Here is a 20,752-nt window from a genome sequence, read left to right as displayed (position 1 = left end):
CACAAACGCCCTAAGCGCTCTCCTCTTATAAACATGACACCATACAAAGTACAACAAAGAATAAGAAGGATCAAAGAAACTATATCCCTTAGAGACATGACTCGAACAATATCTCTTAGTTTCTTCTACTCTTGATCCCTCTCTCTAACTCTCTTTATTTTTGTGTTTAGGGTTTCTCTCGGATCTCTCGGATAATCAACCAAGCTTGAAAAGTCTTCTATTTATACTTGAACCATAGCCGACTTATTCCTCCTAATGTCTTAAGGATTATGTAAATACTAATCCTTTTCCTTTTTCCTTACGTAACAAGAACGTCGGTCGGTTTGTAAAGCGAATTACGTGATTGGGCTTTTTTAATCCCATATCCTCACAATCTCCACCTTGGGCTTTGGTCAGATAAGGCCCATCACCACCTCACGTCTTCTTCTTTCCCTGATGGCAATCGAAGCTTTTCATTCTGATTACGTCTCAGATACAAACCGTGACATGCAATTGGAACTCCCTGCGATTCTTGCAATTCACGACTGTGCCCTTTGGAGATCACTCCACCTCTTCGTCTATCTCCGGTGTGATTCCGATCACAAACTCTCAACCAGTGGTGGGTTTCGTCGCCGTTAGAAACTGCCTCCACCACCAAAGCTCATGGATCTCTTCTCCGTGAATGTCGTTTCCTTGTTTGCTTTGAGAATGAACCACTTCAAGTTTCTGGCCAGAATCCATTGTTCTTATTGTGAATCATCTATCACCATTAGAATATGAAACAACTCCTAAGAACTTTCAGCTACAGACAGGACGAATGACCGTTTGCGCCTCCGGTGAAGCTTTTACTCAACGGTGAAGACGATGCAATTTCTCTGCATCTGTGATGAAGCTTACAAACTCCACCCCTGTCTTTGGTAATCCTGAGTTTGCTTTCCTGTCAAATAAACACGGCTGTGTCCTTACCCCTTTGATTTTTCCTCCTTTTTCAGATAGTGAAACCTTCCAGCAGTACTTTGTCGACCCTTTTCTCAGCTCCTCCAGCAACCCTTTTTGCCGCATTGTACTGCATCTCCAACGACCCTGTTTCCGCATTCTCCAGCTTCTCCAGCGAATTGTTCCCCTCCTCCGCTGAATATAAGTCACACGTCTCCCTCAGCTTGTCCGGAGATTTCCATCGATGAGCCTGCTTTTCCAGCGGTTCATCACCATCGCAACTCAACTCCGACAATTACTTTGCCATTGAACTCAGATCAAGTTACTCCACCTTGAACTCTGATTCTTCCTTTGATTACACCACCATTAACCGCACTTCTGTTTTCTTCTTGAGCTCAAAACTCAGAGAGATTCATGACTCTCTCTCAAGTTTCCATCTTCTCTCGAGCTACACCGATGATCCTGTGATATCAATGCTCAAGATCCTCCAGCTTCCGACTCATCTCCCTTGATAAGTTGCAACAGAGCTAGCTTGTCTTTCTCTCTACAGCTTGTCTGGCGAAAGCCTTCGCCACCTCCACTGTCCAAAACGTTTCTTTGTGCAATCTCCTCCAGTGACCATCTTGGTCGTACCATCACCACATACCTCCGTCGGTATCCATTGACGACTCTGCTTAATTTTTTTTTCTTTATTTTACCATTCTCCACAGCTCCCACAGCTCCACCTGAATGTGGAATCATCTCTGCAGCTTTGTACGCGACGAACAATAGACCCGTGCCCATTCTCAGCCTCAATGATCACATGTAGCCTCTGAACTATGTATCATCTTCTGCCTCTGTTCCAATAACTCCAGGTAACCCTCTTGAACCTGGAACATTATCTCACGTATTTACTCCTTGAGGACTCACTTGATTTTTTTTTCTTTTTTTTTTTTTCAAGCTCCACCTTGAACCAGAAACAACAGTGCACGACTTCTGATGCTTCACGGATACCTTACACCTTGACTGCGAGAGCTCAGCCTCGCCCTTCATCTCTAGGTAATTCCCTTTACCTCTATATGTTTTTGCACTTCTCATCATTAAACTTTACCCAGTAATGAAATCTTGTAGTGCTTCCAGAAAACCTAAGCCCCTTTCCTTTAACTAGAATCATCTTTGCCTCATGCCTGAAGCTAAACTACTGTAACCCAATCAATCACACAGCCTCCTCCATGACCTTCATGAATCTGTTATGTTGATTTAATTCATTTTCCCTCTGCATCTTGATATTTTTTTTTTATAAACCAAATGCATTTACTTCTCTGAATCATACATGTTTCACATCTTGAAACTGTCCTGATTCAACATGCCTTCTTGTTTAACTCCCACAGCTTTGGACTCCTCTTTTGTACCGCTGTTAACATAAACAGAACACGCCATCAAGCTACCACCATGCTAGATAGACTTTCGATACAAACCATGATCCATGCTTCTTGTTAAACAAAACTTTACTAACAGTATTAAACCTTGCTGCTAGATTTCCTTTCTCTTAGCTTCACTTGAGCTCCCTTTTTGTGTGTTTCAAAAAATAATCTTGCTTTATGGTTAAACAACCACAGTCTGAATCCATCTTGTACCGCCATCCATGATGGAACACGCCTCCTAACCAGTCTTGTTGGGAAGACTTTCGACACAACTCTCCATTCAGCTCTTCTTGTTTAACCAAACTCTTATGTATCAGATCTGTCTTGAACTTCTCAGTATACCGCTGTTATCACTTAACAGAACCCGCCATCAAGCTTTCACCTTTGCTAGATAGACTTTCGACACACCCCTAGTCCAAACATCTCTTCGTACAGAACTTCACACAACCTCTCTACTCTTCTTTAGCTCTTGAAACTCTGATCCTTATCCCTGAAACTTAACCCTCTTTGAAAACTTTATTAGACCTGATCGTATATGAACTTCTCCTAAGTTCCCTGCCTTTTTTTTTTGCCTCAAGCAGACTCCTTGTTTCACCTCCATACTCTTCTGCTATATGCTTTCCCTTGAATCAAAAATCTTATCCTTGCTTTGAACGACTCTTTTTACTCATGTATCCTTTTATAAGGCGTCCCTTAGAACAAGATACGCAAGTCCTTGTAGCTGTTCATTTAATCCTTAAACACTAGACTGTATTCAACAACCAGAACAAGCCAAAATACAACCTGATTTCACAGCAAAAAATCTTGACTTTTCTATTGTTAAAAAATAGTCTACTCCTGTGTATTCTCCCAAAATCTTGATTCCCTATCCTTAGCAGCCTCGAGTATCCAGACACTTTGAACATCACAATTACCTTGTGATTGCAGCGGAAATCAGTCTCCAAGTCTTCAGTAACCTCGTACGTCCTTAAACGTAAACGTCATGTTTCCCTTTGATCTTTTAACTTTTACCATTCTTGTGTTGACTCCACCTTCTGGAAGAAACGATATGTCCCTTTATCTTTCTTCTATGCAATTCAGACTGTGATCTCACTAACCCCGCAATCAAAACCTGGATTGCTCTGATACCACTTGTTAGGAATTGTCGATCATTTGATTGCTTAAATAAATAACGACACAAGATTTTTAACCCAGTTCCCTTGCGGTACCTCTGGGGTGGGAACCGTCTCCCACAACATCCACTATCAAAGGGTTTTACACAAATGCTCTAAGCGCTCTCCTCGTATAAACATGACACCATACAAAGTACAACAAAGAATAAGAAGGATCAAAGAAACTCTATCTCTTAGAGACATGACTCGAACATTATCTCTTAGTTTCTTCTACTCTTGATCTCTCTCTCTCTAACTCTCTTTATTTTTGTGTTTAGGGTTTCTCTCGGATCTCTCGGATAATCAACCAAGCTTGAAAAGTCTTCTATTTATACTTGAACCATAGCCGACTTATTCCTCCTAATGTCTTAAGGATTATGTAAATACTAATCCTTTTCCTTTTTCCTTACGTAACAAGAACGTCGGTCGGTTTGTAAAGCGAACTACGTGATTGGGCTTTTTTTAATCAAAATAGTATTGACCCAAAGCCCATATCCTCACAGTAGTGCCTAGAGGAGATTCGATTAAAGATTCGCTGGTTTTCTTGAGCGATCTTTCTTTTGCTTTCTGTAACATCTTTTTTCTTCTTCTTTTCTTTTCTTTTCTTTTAATTGGTGTTGGTCATGGAGAGATCTGATTCTAGAGATTCCTACAAGTTACCTCGAGCTTCATCAGGTCTGTTCCTTTTCTTTCTCTCCTAACGTGTTTGTGTTTCTGATTCAGTTGGTAAGTTTTGTCTTGTTATGATCCAAGATTTGATTTACTTGGAATATTTTCTTTTGCTTAATGGTTAATACTGTGTCATCATGTGTAATGAAACCAGATCTTATATTGTCTTGTGCAGATACTAATAAAAGTACACTCTTTGACTCATCTCAATATGAGTTCTTTGGTCAAAGTCTTGAAGAAGTTGAATTGGGAGGTCTTGATGACGCTGTTCTCGGACATGCCAATGATGATGATGGGTATCTTTTGTTTGATAAAAGAGAGGTAACTAAATGTGCTTTCCAGTTTTGGACAGAGTTCTTAGATAATATAGATGATAGAATGATGTCAAAAACCCTCTTATTATGTCCTTTTCAGGGTGTATGTTTAGGATCATTATCTGACATGGACGATCTTGCCACAACTTTTGCTAAGGTTAGCATTTTTTTGAAAAAATATTTATTGTTATGACAAGAAAACGAAAGAGAGCAAGCTTCTGTAATAAATATATCATCATTTACTTTTTTCTGAGCATTTTGTTCTTTGCTTTACTTATTTTGTTGTATTGGTTTGATCTTTTGCAGATGAACAGAGATGTCACCGGCCCCAAACACCCTGCCCCTGGAGTCATTGGTGACAGAGGATCAGGTTCCTTTTCAAGAGAAAGTGAGTTTTATATCTAACTCTGTTTATTTCATTACCAGCTTTGTCTTAAGATTTTCTGTTTTGAAATATTCCCATTACCAGCTTTGTCTAACACTACTTTTCAATTCCAGGTTCTTGTGCTACAGATTGGACACAGGATAATGAGCTCACAAGTTGGTTGGACCAGCACATGCTTGAAGAGCAAGCTCAGGAAGCTAGCTGGTCTTCACAGCGACACTCATCAGCTAACTCAAATCTTTGTACAGGACATCCTCATATCCTGAGCAGCAAACGCAGCTGCAGCACTATTTGATTATTCTGTAAATATTTGGTTCTTCTAAATTTTATTTGTAATTTATCTAATTATTTTAATATGATTTATATGTAATTTTTAAAATAAATATGACATACCAAATCAATAAATCAAAAATTAAGTATATATATTATCAATTAAATTTGTAGATTAGTTTATTCTGCAATTAAAAATTTTAAACTATGTAGAGTATTTTATATGTAAAGTATTTTATTTAACTCTAGTTATTTGGAATACTTATTATTTTATCATTTATTATTTTCTCGTTAATTTGTTATCATATAAATACATAATATACAAATATTATAACTAAAAAAAAACCTAACGTGCATTGTTGAGAAACCAAGAAAATATGGTTTTTGGTTTTTGCTTGAAAATAGGTAGTTAATAACAAAAACTGGTTTCTCTATATTTTAAGGAATCCATTTTATCAAAATCTTGATTGGTAGAAAAATAGATTTTGAAAAAAACAAAAACCAAAAACTGTTTGAAAAACTACAAACAATCAACCTCCCAAACCACAGCTGAAAAACTATTTGAATCTTCTATAGTTATTGTTATCTTGGTGCCATATTTGAAGATATTACTGTATTAGAAGTGTATCATATTTTAATAGTATAGGTTTTTTTTGTCTAACTTAATATTATTAAGCCACATGGACTTAGAAAAAGAGTACAGAACAAAGCCTTATACCCCACACATTATCAATTACAAGAAATCAGAACACATTAAGAACAACACGTGTAAGGCAAGCAATGAATCTTATGCTACGTGGCCATTAGTTGATAGATGTGCTGTCTTTTCTCCATTGCAGATAAACTTCAAATCGCCGACGAGAATTCCGATATCAAACCACCGCAAGACTCGAAGACTCTTGAATCATATACTCCATAGATGCCTTCCACCCCTACCGTGACTCCTTGATCAGAAAGTTTCTGATTGGCCGGATTTATAACAGGGAGAACTTAAATCAAGGTAGAGAATGATCCTTTATAGGACTGTTTCTAAGAAACACCAACTCTCTCGAATCAACTCCAACAATGACTTAATGAATCTAAAGAACCCAATCCACTTTCAGTAAAGATGCTTTACCATATCGCCATAGATAGCAGGGCAAAGACTGATTCTTGTGGAAATAGATTAAGGTTGAGCGGTGAAAACATGATCTCCTGCTCAAAAAGTTCATCGGGATTGAAATAAAATTAGTGAAAGACACTCTGTTTAAAACATAACATAGCCGATCAAACGATCGGAATATAACTTATTACTCAATCCAAAAACAAAGCATTGAGAAGAGAGTGAAACCAACAGCTTTCAATTTTCGGATTGAAAACCTACCAAAATCCCCAAAGGAAGAGAAGTTCCGCTAGCCAGAAACAGAGATCGAACTAGAGATAAAAAACTATATATACATACAAACCAAAACGAAAGAGTTGGTAACCAAAACCAAAGTCTAAGTACTTGAGTCTTTGTAGAGAGAAGATGGAGAAAATAATAGGAGAGAGAAGTTTAGTCTAGTTACAATTAATAGTATAGGTTATCCGGCTTTTAAAAAACTCTTTTATAGATCTAAAATTCACTGAGTCAAAAGAAAAAGATAATACGTTGCGAATATATATATTTATTGAATACTATAAAATAAAAATGTGGAATAAAGAAAAAGAAATGATGCGTTCGAGCAAGGTCATGTATCAATGTTAAAACATAAAACACTCCTCTTCTAATCTTCTTCTCCTCGAGGGAGAGAGATGTTTCCTCCGACTTTCCTATGGAAACTCTCTTCCTTCTTTTCTTCAATCTCCCCGGAAAATCAGGAAGCCTATAGATTTGAGCTGACTTTTTACTTTCCTTAAACTTTTAATTTTTTTAGCTGTCATCTTGTTTGACAAGCATCCCCAACTCTACAGCTAGTAGTAGTGCCTAGAGGAGATTCGATTAAAGATTCGCTGGTTTTCTTGAGCGATCTTTCTTTTGCTTTTTTCTTCTTTTCTTTTCTTTTAATTGGTGTTGGTCATGGAGAGATCTGATTCTAGAGATTCCTACAAGTTAGGTCGAGCTTCATCAGGTCTGTTCCTTTTCTTTCTCTCCTAACGTGTTTGTGTTTCTGATTCAGTTGCTAAGTTCTGTCTTGTTAAGATCCAAGATTTGATTTACCTGGAATATTTTCTTTTGCTTAATGGTTAATACTGTGTCATCATGTGTAATGAAACCAGATCTTATATTGTCTTGTGCAGATACTAATAAAAGTACACTCTTTGACTCATCTCAATATGAGTTCTTTGGTCAAAGTCTTGAAGAAGTTGATTTGGGAGGTCTTGATGACGCTGTTCTCGGACATGCCAATGATGATGATGGGTATCTTTTGTTTGATAAAAGAGAGGTAACTAAATGTGCTTTCCAGTTTTGGACAGAGTTCTTAGATAATATATATGATAGAATGATGTCAAAAAATCTCTTATTATGTCTTTTTCAGGGTGTATGTTTAGGATCATTATCTGACATGGACGATCTTGCCACAACTTTTGCTAAGGTTAGCATCTTTTTTAAAAAATGTTGTAATGACAAGAAAGCAAAAGTTAGTTCCTCTTATCAGAAACAATAGAGAGCAAGCTTCTGTAATAAATATATCATCATTTACTTTTTCCTGAGCTTCTTGTTCTTTGCTTTACTTATTTTCTTGTATTGGTTTGATCTTTTGCAGCTGAACAGAGATGTCACGGGCCCCAAACACCCTGGAGTCATTGGCGACAGAGGATCAGGTTCCTTTTCAAGGGAAAGTGAGTTTCATATCTAACTCTGTTTAGTCTGTTTATTACATTACCAGCTTTGTCTTAAGATTTTCTGTTTTTGAAATATTCCCATTACCAGCTTTGTCTAACACTACTTTTCAATTCCAGGTTCTTGTGCTACAGATTGGACACAGGATAATGAGCTCACAAGTTGGTTGGACCAGCACATGATTGAAGAGCAAGCTCAGGAAGCTAGCTGGTCTTCAAAGCGACACTCATCAGCTAACTCAAACTCTTTGTACAGGACATCCTCATATCCTGAGCAGAAAATGCAGCTGCACCACTACAATAGTGAACCCATTATTGTACCTGAATCATCATCCTTTACCTCTTTTCCTGCGCCTGGCAATAGATCTCAACTGTCTTCACCGAGCCATATTCATCGTGCTCCTTCTCTTCCGGGTGGTAGTCAGTTAAACTTCTCTGCTCCAAACGGCTCTCCCTTGTCAAACTCTATGTTCCATCATTCAGGATTGTCACACGGACCGCCACATTATGGTAGTAACTTGGCTAGATATGCCTCATGTGGTCCTACTCTTGGCAACATGGTGCAGCCTCCTCACTGGGTTACCGACCCTGGCCTTCTGCACGGTGATCATTCCGGGTTGTTACACAGTCTCGTGCAACAGCAGCTGCCTCCTAGGAATGGTTTTACTTCACAGCAGTTGATTTCACATCAACAGAGACAATCTCTAGCTCAACTTGCCGTTTTATAGTCTCAGCTGTATAGTTCCTGTCCTTCGCCGTCACACAAAGTTCCTTTTGGGGTTGGCGAAGTAAGAGAATATAAACATAAGTCTAGAAGTCGGAAGAACAAAGGCGGAGGAGGTCTCTCCCAACAGGCATCGGATTTGTCTAGCCAGAAAAGTGAAACCGTGTTGCAGTTTAGATCCAAGTACATGACTTCAGAAGAAATAGAGAGTATTCTCAAGATGCAACATTCCAATTCCCACAGTAATGACCCTTACGTCAATGATTATTACCACCAAGCTCGGCTTGTGAAGAAAAATTCAGCTGGTTCTAGAGAAAAGCCTCAGTTCTATCCTTGTCATCTAAAAGACCACCACTCTCGGTCCCGTAGTAGTAGTAGTAGCTCAGATCAGCAACCAAAAGCTCACGTGGATGCTCTTGGAAAGATTACTCTTCCTTATGTTAGTAGGCCACGAGCTCTACTAGAGGTTGACTCTCCTCCTAGTTCTGGTAGTGATGGGAGGTTTAATCATAAGGGATCTGAAAAGCATCTGGAACAGGAACCTCTTGTTGCAGCTAGGGTAACCATTGAAGATGCTTTTGGTGTTCTTATCGATATAGTTGATGTTGATAGGACTCTTCAGTTCAACAGACCACAAGATGGTGGTTCTCAGCTAAGGAGAAAGCGGCAGATCCTCCTAGAAGGATTGGCAACTTCACTTCAACTTGTTGATCCCTTCAGCAAAACCGGCGGATTGACAACCAAGGATGATATAGTCTTTCTACGCATAGCGACTCTTCCCAAGGGTCGGAAACTGGTCACACAGTATCTACAGCTTCTTGTTCCGGGTACTGAGATCGCTCGGGTTGTCTGTATGGCTGTATTTCGCCACCTCAGGTTTTTATTCGGTGGCCTACCGTCGGATACCGCTGCAGCAGAGACGATAGCGAATCTTGCTAAAGCGGTTTCGGTTTGTGTTCAAGCAATGGATCTCCGAGCACTCAGTGCTTGCCTTGCAGCTGTTGTTTGTTCTTCAGAACAGCCACCTCTCCGTCCATTAGGAAGTCCTTCTGGGGATGGAGCGTCAGTTGTCTTGGTGTCTCTTCTTGAGAGAGCTGCTGAAGTTGCACGTGTCAAGAACTCGAATGATGGACTGTGGAGAGCCTCGTTTGATGAATTCTTCTCACTTCTTACCAAATATTGCAGGAGTAAGTATGAGACGATTCATGGTCAGAACCAGGACAATGCAGCTCATGTGCTGGAGGTAGCTATAAAGAGGGAAATGCCTGCTGAGCTTCTGCGTGCGAGCCTACGCCATACAAGTGATGACCAGCGTAACTTTTTACTAAACTTTGGTCATAAAGCATCACCGGTTAGCGACTCAACAACATCTCGTGCAAGGGATGGTCAGATTAACTCTGAGTCTGTGAGGGTTTAAGTTTAACCATATAGGAAATGGACTGTGAGAACATTCAAGAGTCCGGGCATGGAAAAATCGTGTGGCTGGTGTAGTGACAAGGTTCGGATGATAAATGCTTTTTTTTAGATTGTGTGTTTTAGATTTCTTTATACCTGCTTATGGTTGTGTATGGAAGCTGGGGAATGAAATATTGAAAGCGGGAGCTGTTAAAACTTTCAAAATAGTGAAAATCCGGGAGAGATGTGTTTTTTGGTGCTCTGTGATGGAAACTCCTATTCGTAAGACTCATTATGGTTTAAGGAGTTTGGAAAAGAGACTAGTGTTTGTGGCTATTTACACGCTGATGGTTGATGATGAATGGTCATGCTTTGATGATGATGATGATTTGGATGGTTTGAATTGTGCGGGAGCTAAGAGGCTTTTTGTTGTCTTAGCATCTTGTGGGTATATGTTCATCTGTAATAGTAAGGAACACAGTCTTTTTTTCTTATGTTGTTTCTGTTGGATCATGTCTCTGAATTCGTTGTATGAATCTTAATAGATGTTAGTCGGATTGAGTGACTTGAGTGTATCTGAAGCTAAGACCATATTTTAGAAGTTGGAAAATTTGAAATAAATACGCTTACATAAAATAGAAACTCCCTTTTTCTTGAGCACAAAAATAAAATATGTTCTTTTAGTTTTGTTTACATTTTCTTTTCAATAAAACAGTTTTAGGGATACTGGTCTACCACTTTCCCATTTTTAAGCTAAAAGGAAGAGAGAGTAGAGGGAGAAAATTCTCTCAAAAACCACTCCTTAGTGGGCTTCAGTCTGTTACCCGCTGGGTATTTAGTTGTGGTCGTCTGGATTATCGCGACAAACGGTCAGAAACACTTTTTAGTTCGATTTTGTCAACGTTTTTTGGGTATTTCGAGGTATATTCTGCCTGATTTATTCAAATCTCATCTGTTTCTCTTCTTGTTCTTCAAACATTGAAGATAAGAAAAGAAAGTTGGTGAGCATTTACTGAAGATTTCGAAGGTTTAAAGGCATTAAATCATGTCGTTAGCCATGGACAAAGCTCTTATGGCATTAACTCTCGATGAAGAAGACGTACCGTTCGAGATGCCAGACCTCCCTGAGTTTAGCTCTGCAGAAGAAAACAAGCTGAGCTTAATGGGGAGGCTCTTGAACCCAAACAGGCAAAAGATGCCCAATCTTATCATGAAGATGCCTAGGAAATGGCAGAAGGAAGGAAGAGTGAGAGGCATAGCTTTGTCTCAAGAACGTTTCCAGTTCATCTTCAAATATGAACACGACTTGCTGAATATTCTGGAGCGAGGAGTTCAAACCTTTGAAGAATAGGTCATTGTGCTAGAGAAATGGGTTGAAAACCCACCGGAAGACTATCTTCAATATCTCCCTATGTGGGTTCAGATCCGAGACATACCAGTCAACTTTTACACCTCTGAAGCGTTGACAGCGCTAGGAGATCTGGTAGGGAAGACTGTGTTGGTTGCCTTTGACCCATTGAAGCCTATAACTCAAGACTTCGTTAGGGTTTTGGTGAAGTTTAACGTGGCAAACCCTCTGCGCTCGACGAAGGTGGTGACGTCGAAAGGCAAATCCTCAGTGGTGCGCTATAACTATGAAAAGATTCAAAAGCGCTGTTTTGAATGCCAGAGACTGAACCACAAGAAGGATTTCTGTCCTCTTGTAGTCCGACAAAGACAGGAAGCGACGAGGGTGAGGAAGAAAAAAATCTATGCAGAGATGGAGAAGAAGAAACCAGTGTTAGCAGAGGACGATGTCCTATTTGGTGTGCTTGAGGAGGACCAAGTTAACATGGATGCTTCTACTGGGAAATGGAAGATAGCTAAGGAGGTTCTGGAAGAAATGAGGAGGTACCTTTTGGCTGATACAGGGGAAAACAGAGAGATCAAGATTGACAAGGTTAAAGCTTCGGTTAAGCTGGCCGAAAAAGATTATATGACTCAGCGGCTAGCTTTGAGATTGAAGGCTCCCCCCCCCCCATGTTCACCACAGAGCTCAACAAAGACAAAGGAATTGTCTTTGATTACGTGGAAAACAAGAAAGCTGACTCGGTGACAAGCGTACGAAGCAATCCTCAAAAGCTTATTGCAGCTTCTTTCCAAGCTCATGCGTCACTCTCTAGGCGCTCAGCTCCCCCTCTATTAACTCTTTGGAGAGGGGAGGATGGCTCTGAGACAGAGGGCTCATTATGCTCTAACTATTCGACGGTGTTCAAGGCAAGTAAAGCTTCGAACTTTGCTCCTTGTTCTTCCGGAATTGTGAAAAGCAGAGCGGCGGTTAGAAGAAGGCCACTGAGATCTGTGAGACAAAAGATGTTGAAGGAAGCGGTGGTTCCAGACAAATGTATGCTTGAAGATAGAAGAGAAGGCAAGCAGGAGATGAGTAGCAGTAAAAAGAGAAAGTGCTCAGAGAAGGAGGAGGTGGTCAAAACAACCAACAAGGCAGTGTGCCTAAAGGTGAACCCAAATGAGGGATTGCCCAAAGCCCAATGAGCTTCTTGAGCTGGAATTTTCAAGGCTTGGGGTGGCCTCAAGACTTGACGATTCAACGTCTGCGGGAGTTGCATCAATACCAATTCCCGGAGATTCTTTTTTTAATGGAAACCAAAAAATGTCGGAATATTGTAGTAGACTTGCAAGTATGGTTGGATTATGAGCGAGAACACACTGTCAATCCAATTGGATACAGTGGTGGACTAGCAATTTTGTGGAAGAAAAACGTCAACCTTTGTATTAAAAGTGCGGATAAGAATGTAGTGGATTGTTTCGTTAAGTTTGGTGACTCTTCTTTTTTCCTTACATGTGTCTACGGCGAACCTGCCGCTGATGGCAAAAGTCTGGTGTGGGATAAGATCACAAAGTTGGGTTTAGGGAGATCTGAGGCTTGGAGTTTAGTAGGGGACTTCAACGAAATTCTTAGTAATGACGAGAAGTCCGGTGGACCAAGAAGACCTGAAGCTTCTTTTAAATTCTTTGCGGGGATGCTTTCTGCTTGTGATATGGAGGAACTTACCAGTAAGGGGAACATATTTACTTGGGCCGGTCAGCGCTGGAAGAAATATGTTCAATGCTGCTTGGATCGTTGTTTTGGCAACAAAGCGTGGCACACAAGATTCCCTAATTCAAACCAAACCTTTCTGGACAAAAGGGGCTCCGATCATCGACCTGTACTGGTTAATCTGAGAGAGAGTCCAGCCATTAAGAGAGGCCAGTTTAGGTTTGATAGGAGGCTCCTTCACCACCCTGACGCTGTGAAAGAGGTTGAGACAGCCTGGAGGAAAAACACAGAGAGAAGCTCGGTGGGATTCAAAACTCGAAAATGCAGAAAAGTGATGAGCGAATGAAAGTGAAAGAGAAGGTTTAATGCGAAAGATAAGATCAACTTACTGCAAGAAAGATTAGAATGGTTCCAGTCTAAACCCTACTCATGCTGGTTTGTCATCCAAAACATCAAGAAGGAACTCATGCTTGCTTATAAAGAAGAAGAGATGTTTTGGCGCCAAAAAAGTAGAGAAAAATGGTTAAGACTGGGAGACAGAAACTCAAAGTTCTTCCATCATTCGGTTAAAGCAAACAGATCGAGATCCTTCATAGTCAAACTGAAAGATAAATATGGGAGAGATCAATGGTCCGATGCAGCTAAAGCGGAGGTTGCAATTCAGTATTTCTCTGAGCTTTTCAAGTCATCAAATCCCCCATCTTATGAGCCAGTGTTTCAGAGCATGCTGCCTAAGGTCTCGGAGGAGATGAATCAGAAACTCACTTGCAAAGTGTCTCAGGAAGAAGTGTGAGAGGCTATCTTCTCCATCAATCCGGAGAGTGCTCCTGGTCCTGATGGCATGACGGGCTTGTTCTTTCAAAAGTTCTGAAGTGTGATAAGTGAATCGGTCACGCAGGAAATTCAGGCAGTTTTTGACAACGGTTCCTTACCGGTCGACTGGAACTTTTACTTATATCTGCCTGATTCCCAAAATTCCGAACCCGGAAAACATGACAGACCTTCGTCCCATTAGTCTTTGTTCAGTCTTGTATAAGGCAGTATCAAAGATTTTGGTGAAGAGACTGCAACCGTTTTTGGGTCACTTAGTCTCTGATAATCAGTCGGCTTTTGTTAGTGAGAGACTGATTCAAGATAACATAGTGATAGCCCATGAAGCAGTGCATGCTCTCAAGACTCACACGATGGTCTCTTTGGAGTATATGGCTATCAAGACCGATATGTCAAAGGCTTATGACAGGGTGGAGTGGAAGTACTTAGAGGCTCTACTAAAGGCGATGGGATTTGATGATCAATGGATTAAATGGGTGATGATGTGTGTGACTTTGGTTTCTTTCGCGGTGCTGATTAACGATCAACCCTTTGGACTTATATCTCCGTCTAGAGGCCTCCGGCAGGGAGACCCTCTCTCTCCCTTCCTCTTTGTGCTCTGCACGGAAGGCTTATCGCACTTGATGAATGTTGCAGAGAGGAATGATGTTATCTCTGGACTGAGCTTCCTAGACATTGGTCCCTCTATTAGCCATCTATTGTTTGCGGACGACAGTTTATTCCTCTGCAAAGCATCAACCTATCAGTGTAGAAATCTCAAAAAGATTCTAAATGTGTACGGAGAGGCAACTGGTCAATGTATTAACTATCAAAAGTCCTCTGTTTCTTTTGGTAGTTTAATACCGATGGAGAAAAGTGCTGAGTTGAAAGAGATTCTTGGCATACAAGCTGAAGGAGGGACTAGCAAATACCTTGGATTTCCTGAAGTCTTCTCCGGCTCAAAGGTAGACCTTCTCTCGTATATCGTACTCATGGAAGACTGAGCACTTGGTACCTGAAGAAGCTTTCTCAAGCCGGCAAAGAAGTTCTCCTCAAATCTACTGCCTCAGTTCTTCCGGTCTTCCCCATGTCTTGCTTTAGAATGCCAAAAACAATCATAAAGAGTTTGGAGAGCATCATGTCTAACTATTGGTGGAGCTCAGAGGCTCACGTCAACAAGATTCATTGGTTGTCATAGGACAGGTTGTGCCTTCCTAAAGCGCTGGGGGGGGGGGTGTAGGGTTCAAGGATCTCGAAGTCTTTAATCAAGCGTTACTAGCCAAACAAGCTTGGAAACTGGTTAATCATCAAGACAGTCTTATGGCGAGGTTCCTCAAGAGTAGGTACTTTATCACCAAACACTTTCTGGAAGCTTCTGTTGGCTCACGTCCTTCCTTTGCGTGGCGAATCATCGTTTATGGGAGAGAGCTCTTGCAAAAAAGGCTGAGAATAAGCATTGGAAACGGGTGCAATACCAGGGTTTGGCTGGACAAGTGGGTGGAGGACCCGGAGGTGGGAATGAGAGCTCCATGGATAAAGAACATTAGTTTTGACGTCTCCTTAATGGTTGAGGATTTGATAGATGCTGAGTCACGAAGATGGAATCTTGTTGTTCTGCAGGATCTTTTCGTTCCAAGGGATGTACTCTTAATCTTGGCGAAACAACTAGTAATCTCACATGACGACTCCTTCATATGGGCGCATAACAAATCGGGCAATATGACAGTTAAATCTGCCTACTGGCTTGCAAGAGAGCAAAAGATCAAGGAGGTTTTCCCAGAAGTACTGATGCTCCCGTCCCTTAACCCAATTAAGGAGAGAGTCTGAAAAGTTCACACGGTTTCGAAGATTAGAACCTTTCTTTGGAAGGCTCTGAGTGAGGCATTACCGGTTTCGAACCTGATCAACAGAAGAGGAATGAAGGTTGATAATAGGTGTCAGACGTGTGGCTTGGAAGGAGAATCAATCTTGCATGTTCTGTTTCAATGTGATCCGGCAAGACAGGATTGGGCTCTATCGGGAAATCCTAGACATGTGATCAGCTTTGAGGAAGGGAGTTTGGCGAGTAACTTAAATTATCTCCTTAACTTGAAGACAAAGGATCAGGGGGAGGGCAAGTCTCTGAGATCATGGCCATGGATGATATGGAACATTTGGAAATCTAGGAACGAGCTGATTTTCAAAGGTATGAGATGGACACCTGAAGAAATTGTTGACAAAGCTTGTAAAGAAGCTGATGAATGGTTTCTTGCTCAAGAGGTGGAGGAAGAAACTCAAAGGGTGAGTGAACAGGAGGTGAGAGTAGTTAAAAGAAAATGGAAACCGCCTCCAAAAGATTGGGTGATATGCAATGTAGGGTTTGAATGGGTGAAACAATCGAAGATGTTGGGAGTTGCTTGGGTCCTAAGAAATGACAGAGGGGTGGTGCTTATGCATAACCGTCGGGCCTTTTCAAACTTCATTAGCTTGGGTGAGGCTAGGTTGGTCTCGATTCTCTGTGCGATTGAAGGCATGACTAGCTTTCACTTCAACCGAGTGATATTTGCAGGAGATTTCAAAGATCTCTTTTTGGCTATGCAAAAACCGACCCTATGGCCTGCTTTGCGTTATCAGGTAGCAGAACTTCAGATGCATCTGAAAGGGATAAAGGAGTTCCAGTTGTTAAGCGTAGTGAAGGAGGAGAATAGAGGAGCGACGATCATTGCGCAAGCGTTACGAGAGAAGGAAAAGTGCAGTCTTATGTGGCCAATGGTCACCTTTTTTGGCTTTTCAAATTTTTTGTCAATGAAAGTCGGTTCCTCTAACGGATCCTACCTCATTTGGGAGTTGTTTGTTCTGTTTATTTGGGATTGATCGTTAGATCGTTTGTTCTCGTTCAGGGAGGTTGTTGCTATATGGGAAGTGACCCAATAGCAGTGTGTGTATTATGTACTCTGTACTCTGGTTCATTAAGTTTAATTTGAAGAAGTTAAAAAAAAATGGGATACTGGTCTCCTACATGCCTAAGTACCACTGGGATATTAAGGGTTGGTGTATATCATTGTTTTGGTGTATGTAGATGACATTGTCATTGATAGGAAACTAGAACAACTTAAAACAAGTCTCACTGAAAGCGAAGTCGTTAAGTAAAGAAATCTTGGTTTTATAAAATTTTTTCTTAAATTGGAGATTGCCAGAGCTAATAAAGGAGTTTCTATTTGTCAGTGAAAATATATTCTGGAGTTATTGGAAGAAACCGGAATGATGGCCTATAAACCATTCTTTATTCCGATGGATCCGAATGTTAAACTTTTTTATTATTAAAATAAACCAATTTTGGATGATTCTCTTGTGTTTAGAAGATTGGTTGGACGGTGCTACACCTTTGGTACGTATACATAAAGAAGGAACGAAGGCTTTGGAGGATAAAGAAGAGAAGATATTTGAGAAGGAACAAAAGACTCGGACTCATGCGGAGGATTTGCAGTTATGTTGACTTTGTAATATAAATAACGAGGGGAGAGAGAGCGGGAAATTTATCGATTGTTTGAGATAAACTGGGTGATAATTTGTATTGTGAGTGGGTGGTTCTTGAGGAGAGAATCATTGATACTTTGTATTGTGGAGTGTTATTGAGTAATCAGAAGTTTATTCATAATAAATTGGTGAGGTTTAAGCCATCGGATCGAACGGTGAATGGGAATGGGATTGACGGAGCAAGGGATCAGAGAACTGAACGCCGTGGTGGCAGAATAGGTGATTCATCTTAACCAGCTGGCGAATGCGGTTAAATCTCTGGTGGTATGGCGATCGGATGCGGAAAACAGACGATGTAAACAAATGGATCGATGTCGTCCATGAATCGATCGATGACAACACCTTATAGTAATCCGTTGAAACAAACCGACCGATGACAACACCTTATCGCAATCCATTGAAACAACCAGTTTAGGTAAACGACTCTAACTCGGAACCAGGCCATATTAACTCTGCGTTAGGTCATCAAGAAATAATGCGTTGATGCCTACTAGAGAAAGTTTGATTCGAAAAGTTGATATGCCTTTGTTTGAGGGAAAATATCCTCATGGTTGGATAGCGTACTAGGAACATCAGAAACTGGAATTGATATCGTTGAGCTTAAAAGGTGATGTGTTGTGCTGGTTATAATGGTAAAGATATAAGATTGCCATTTCAGAGTTGGACACAGTTGAAGAAACAGATTGTGTCGAGGTTTGGGAATTCACAGATGAGAACCCCGAAGCAATGTTTGGCTTATATTAGTCAGACAAGATTTGTAGTGGATTATGTATAAGTCAAGTGGAGCAATAACAGTCCAGTGCTCAATTGGTATGGTTGGGAAGTGTCAGATGTTCTGCTCCATGACTTGTTAACGCTCAAACAATGTATGATATATCAGCTGATTATTATCCTTGCAATCTGTTGTTTCCGTATTCGGTGTGAGGTGTTGTACTTTATAAATGATGTAAAGGGTGGAGATTTTCGTATTAATAGTCAAGATTAACAAAGCTCGTCAATTACAAGAACAAGAGATGCTCGTCTATACAGATAGTCTAAACAAGTATCTCTCTAATTTGGTGTGCGGTCGTCAAAGACGAGCTGCTCGGAGTAAGCAGGTCGTCAAAGACTTCTGGTATGGTTTGATTGACGATCTCCAAGTGTGGATGCTCGTCTTTAGTAGTGGGGTCTCCTTTTCTGTATTTTTTTGTACCTTTCTGAATGAATTCCAATGACTCTGACATTCTCTATTTATAGCAAAGTACGTTTTGTCTTCTAGCGAATTATTATTTTGTTGCTTGACGGGCCGGACCTGATTTTGGGCTTAGCTCTTAATGGGCCTTTGCTAAGCCCATCTCCAACAATACCCCCCCCCCTTTAGTTCGCCAAGTGTCGAGCTTTGGTGAATTGTTCTGGAGTCTTCTGTCTGAAAATCAGGTCTGGTTCGCATAGTGTCCTGGAAATAGCAGCATGTCTCTTCCCCTATATAAATGGAAGTGAGGATCTTTAAAAAAAGTTGTCTCACTTGTGGAAGTAAGGTAATCTTTTGTCTCTCTCTCTCCTTCTTATCTCTTCCCTTTATTATTTTATTATTATTTTTTTGTGTTGTGCTCCCTTCTTTTTCCCTTCTCTACCGACAATCTCTTTCTCTTTTGTATATTTTTTTTTAACTTCTTGGTTTTGTGGAGCTCGTCCATGGAGTCTGTCGGTGGTGAGGAATGCGGTGGAGCTCGTCCTGTCTTGAGTTCTTCTGTGAACGTCCTCGATTTGCTAGCTGCGGTTCCAGATTCATCTTCTGCTCCGGATTTATCAGGCGTCCCGAGCTCGTCGTTGGCTCCGGAGCTGTACCCTTACGCGCAGGCTGTAGGAGAAGATGGAGCGGAGCTCGTTCAGGGACAGCAACGACCGGTCCTGTCTTCTCTGGAACTGTCGTCGGCGGTGGGGTTTCATGGAGATGGAGTGGTGTCGGGTCGTAGCCTGGGTTTGTCGCAGGGGGAACATGGAAGGGAGCTCGTCGGTGGCGTCGACGGTGCTCGTCAAGGGGATGAAAGTTTGGGAATGAATTTGAATCTGAACTTTTCATTAGCGCAAGTAGAAGAATGGCTTGCTGATGACTCTAATCTTTTGGAGCATGGAAAAGAGATGGAGCTCGTTGTTGACGCGCGGGAACAAGAGATGGAGCGCGTCGTTGACGTGCGTCATTTTGAGCGGGAAGAGGAGAGTGAACTCGTTGTTGACGCACATGAACAAGAGATTGAGCGCGTCGTTGACGAGCGTCGTTTTGAGCGGGAAGAGGAGAGGGAGCTCGTCACTGGAGAGCGACGAACTGAACTGTCTCTTCCAGAACTGCATGCGAAGGTCGTCGAAGATTTGTCCGTCCCGTTGCTTGGTGATGGTGGGGATGGGCAGCTCGTCCTTGATTCTGGTTTTGACGAGCAGAAGCAGTTGAGTTCGTCGGGAGTAAATGAGTCGGGATTGTTGATTGAAAAAGGGGTGGAGCTCGTCTTTGGACCTGAGACTGCTATTACTGATGAACGGAGGGATGAGAGCGAGACGGGTTTTGATGCTGCGCCTGGGACTCTTCTTTTGAAGGAGCAGGGCGTCACTGAGCGTCCTTTGAACTCGTGCTTGGAGACTGCAGGCTCGGTAATGGCGTTTTTGTTATCCACAGTTGTGGGTACGAGTTTAGTTTGCGAGAAAACGATACAGTCGTCTGGTGAGCCGAGTATGAGATCGTCTTGCCGCTGCAACTAAGAATTTTGTCGAGAGTCAAGGCGCTGCGAAGAGTCCTTCATCTTCTGATTCGTCGTCTTCCTCTGAGTCATCGGCTGGTAAGACAAGTTCGAGTTCGTCGTCTGGAGAGACGGGATCGCGAGCGAACGAGGTTGCTGAGAATGTGATCGAGGATTTTGAAAAGGATGATGAGCCTTTGACTGAAGAAGCTCGTTATGTTGAGAGTTTGGCACCTCGTCTTGATGATGGCGGTGAGGGTGAGGCTGTTGTCGTTCCTGAGGTTGTAGAGCGAGTCGGTATTGATTTGGAACTTGTTAATGTTGATGTTGAGAGGGAAAGTGCTGATGAGCAGGAAGTTGTTGTTGATAATGATGATTGCGAGGATGGTGATAGTTACGACGGGTATGATGATCTTCTTGTTAGTGATGATGATGCTTCGGGGGTGAAAGGGGAGAGCTATGATTTCAGTTATCCTCCTAGCGCCGATAACTCTTACTCTGCTGACTTGATTGTTGTTGATGAGAAGCCGAAAATTGACGCCGAAACACGATATTCACCCCTCAAAAAACTTGCATACGCTGTAGTGGTCGCAGCTCGTAAGCACAGACCCTATTTCCAGTCTCACACCATCAACGTATTGACCAACCAT

At 41.4% G+C, this 20,752-nt stretch overlaps 4 protein-coding genes and 1 long non-coding RNA gene across 5 annotated transcripts; all 5 read left to right on the top strand.

Annotated features, from left to right (window-relative positions):
• The first annotated feature begins 365 nt into the window (after positions 1-365).
• LOC130497531 (uncharacterized) lies at positions 366-2,190 on the top strand. The gene is made up of 3 exons (XR_008936512.1): positions 366-1,569; positions 1,665-1,769; positions 1,856-2,190. It is a non-coding gene; the product is annotated as an uncharacterized LOC130497531 (long non-coding RNA).
• Positions 2,191-3,969: 1,779 nt separating this feature from the next.
• Positions 3,970-5,256, top strand: LOC108814912 (protein PAT1 homolog 2-like). The gene is made up of 5 exons (XM_018587560.2): positions 3,970-4,144; positions 4,314-4,459; positions 4,553-4,609; positions 4,759-4,840; positions 4,951-5,256. Exons 1-5 carry the CDS (start codon positions 4,093-4,095, stop codon positions 5,130-5,132), a joined length of 519 nt encoding a protein of 172 aa, XP_018443062.1. The 5' UTR covers positions 3,970-4,092; the 3' UTR covers positions 5,133-5,256.
• Positions 5,257-6,851: 1,595 nt separating this feature from the next.
• Positions 6,852-10,603, top strand: LOC108814911 (protein PAT1 homolog 2-like). The gene is given in 5 exon segments (XM_018587558.2): positions 6,852-7,197; positions 7,367-7,512; positions 7,606-7,662; positions 7,834-7,909; positions 8,030-10,603. Coding segments are annotated over 5 exon segments (2,352 nt in total). The 5' UTR covers positions 6,852-7,145; the 3' UTR covers positions 10,051-10,603.
• A 470-nt stretch (positions 10,604-11,073) lies between these two features.
• LOC108815722 (uncharacterized) lies at positions 11,074-12,560 on the top strand. The gene is made up of 3 exons (XM_018588233.2): positions 11,074-11,274; positions 11,380-11,967; positions 12,108-12,560. Exons 1-3 carry the CDS (start codon positions 11,074-11,076, stop codon positions 12,558-12,560), a joined length of 1,242 nt encoding a protein of 413 aa, XP_018443735.2.
• Positions 12,561-15,195: 2,635 nt separating this feature from the next.
• LOC130498121 (uncharacterized) lies at positions 15,196-16,728 on the top strand. Its single transcript, XM_056991485.1, has 2 exons — positions 15,196-15,657; positions 15,745-16,728. Exons 1-2 carry the CDS (start codon positions 15,196-15,198, stop codon positions 16,726-16,728), a joined length of 1,446 nt encoding a protein of 481 aa, XP_056847465.1.
• The last annotated feature ends 4,024 nt before the right edge of the window (positions 16,729-20,752 follow it).

The sequence above is a fragment of the Raphanus sativus genome, chromosome 7 (assembly GCF_000801105.2).
Source record: "Raphanus sativus cultivar WK10039 chromosome 7, ASM80110v3, whole genome shotgun sequence".
Taxonomy (NCBI): Eukaryota; Viridiplantae; Streptophyta; class Magnoliopsida; order Brassicales; family Brassicaceae; genus Raphanus; species Raphanus sativus.
The sequence above is the reverse complement of the archived record's forward strand: the minus strand, read 5'-3'. Positions and strand labels throughout refer to the sequence as shown.

Bases quoted from the DNA above. Each gene is read 5' to 3' on its own strand.
- LOC130498121 (XM_056991485.1), top strand. From the start codon at position 15,196: ATGGCGAGGTTCCTCAAGAGTAGGTACTTTATCACCAAACACTTTCTG. The intron at 15,658-15,744 runs GTACTGATGCTC...TTTCTTTGGAAG, and splicing joins TCAAGGAGGTTTTCCCAGAA to GCTCTGAGTGAGGCATTACC.
- LOC108815722 (XM_018588233.2), top strand. From the start codon at position 11,074: ATGTCGTTAGCCATGGACAAAGCTCTTATGGCATTAACTCTCGATGAA. The intron at 11,275-11,379 runs GTGAGAGGCATA...TTTGAAGAATAG, and splicing joins AATGGCAGAAGGAAGGAAGA to GTCATTGTGCTAGAGAAATG. The intron at 11,968-12,107 runs GTTAAAGCTTCG...GTGGAAAACAAG, and splicing joins GAGAGATCAAGATTGACAAG to AAAGCTGACTCGGTGACAAG.
- LOC108814912 (XM_018587560.2), top strand. From the start codon at position 4,093: ATGGAGAGATCTGATTCTAGAGATTCCTACAAGTTACCTCGAGCTTCA. The intron at 4,145-4,313 runs GTCTGTTCCTTT...TGTCTTGTGCAG, and splicing joins GTTACCTCGAGCTTCATCAG to ATACTAATAAAAGTACACTC. The intron at 4,610-4,758 runs GTTAGCATTTTT...GATCTTTTGCAG, and splicing joins TTGCCACAACTTTTGCTAAG to ATGAACAGAGATGTCACCGG.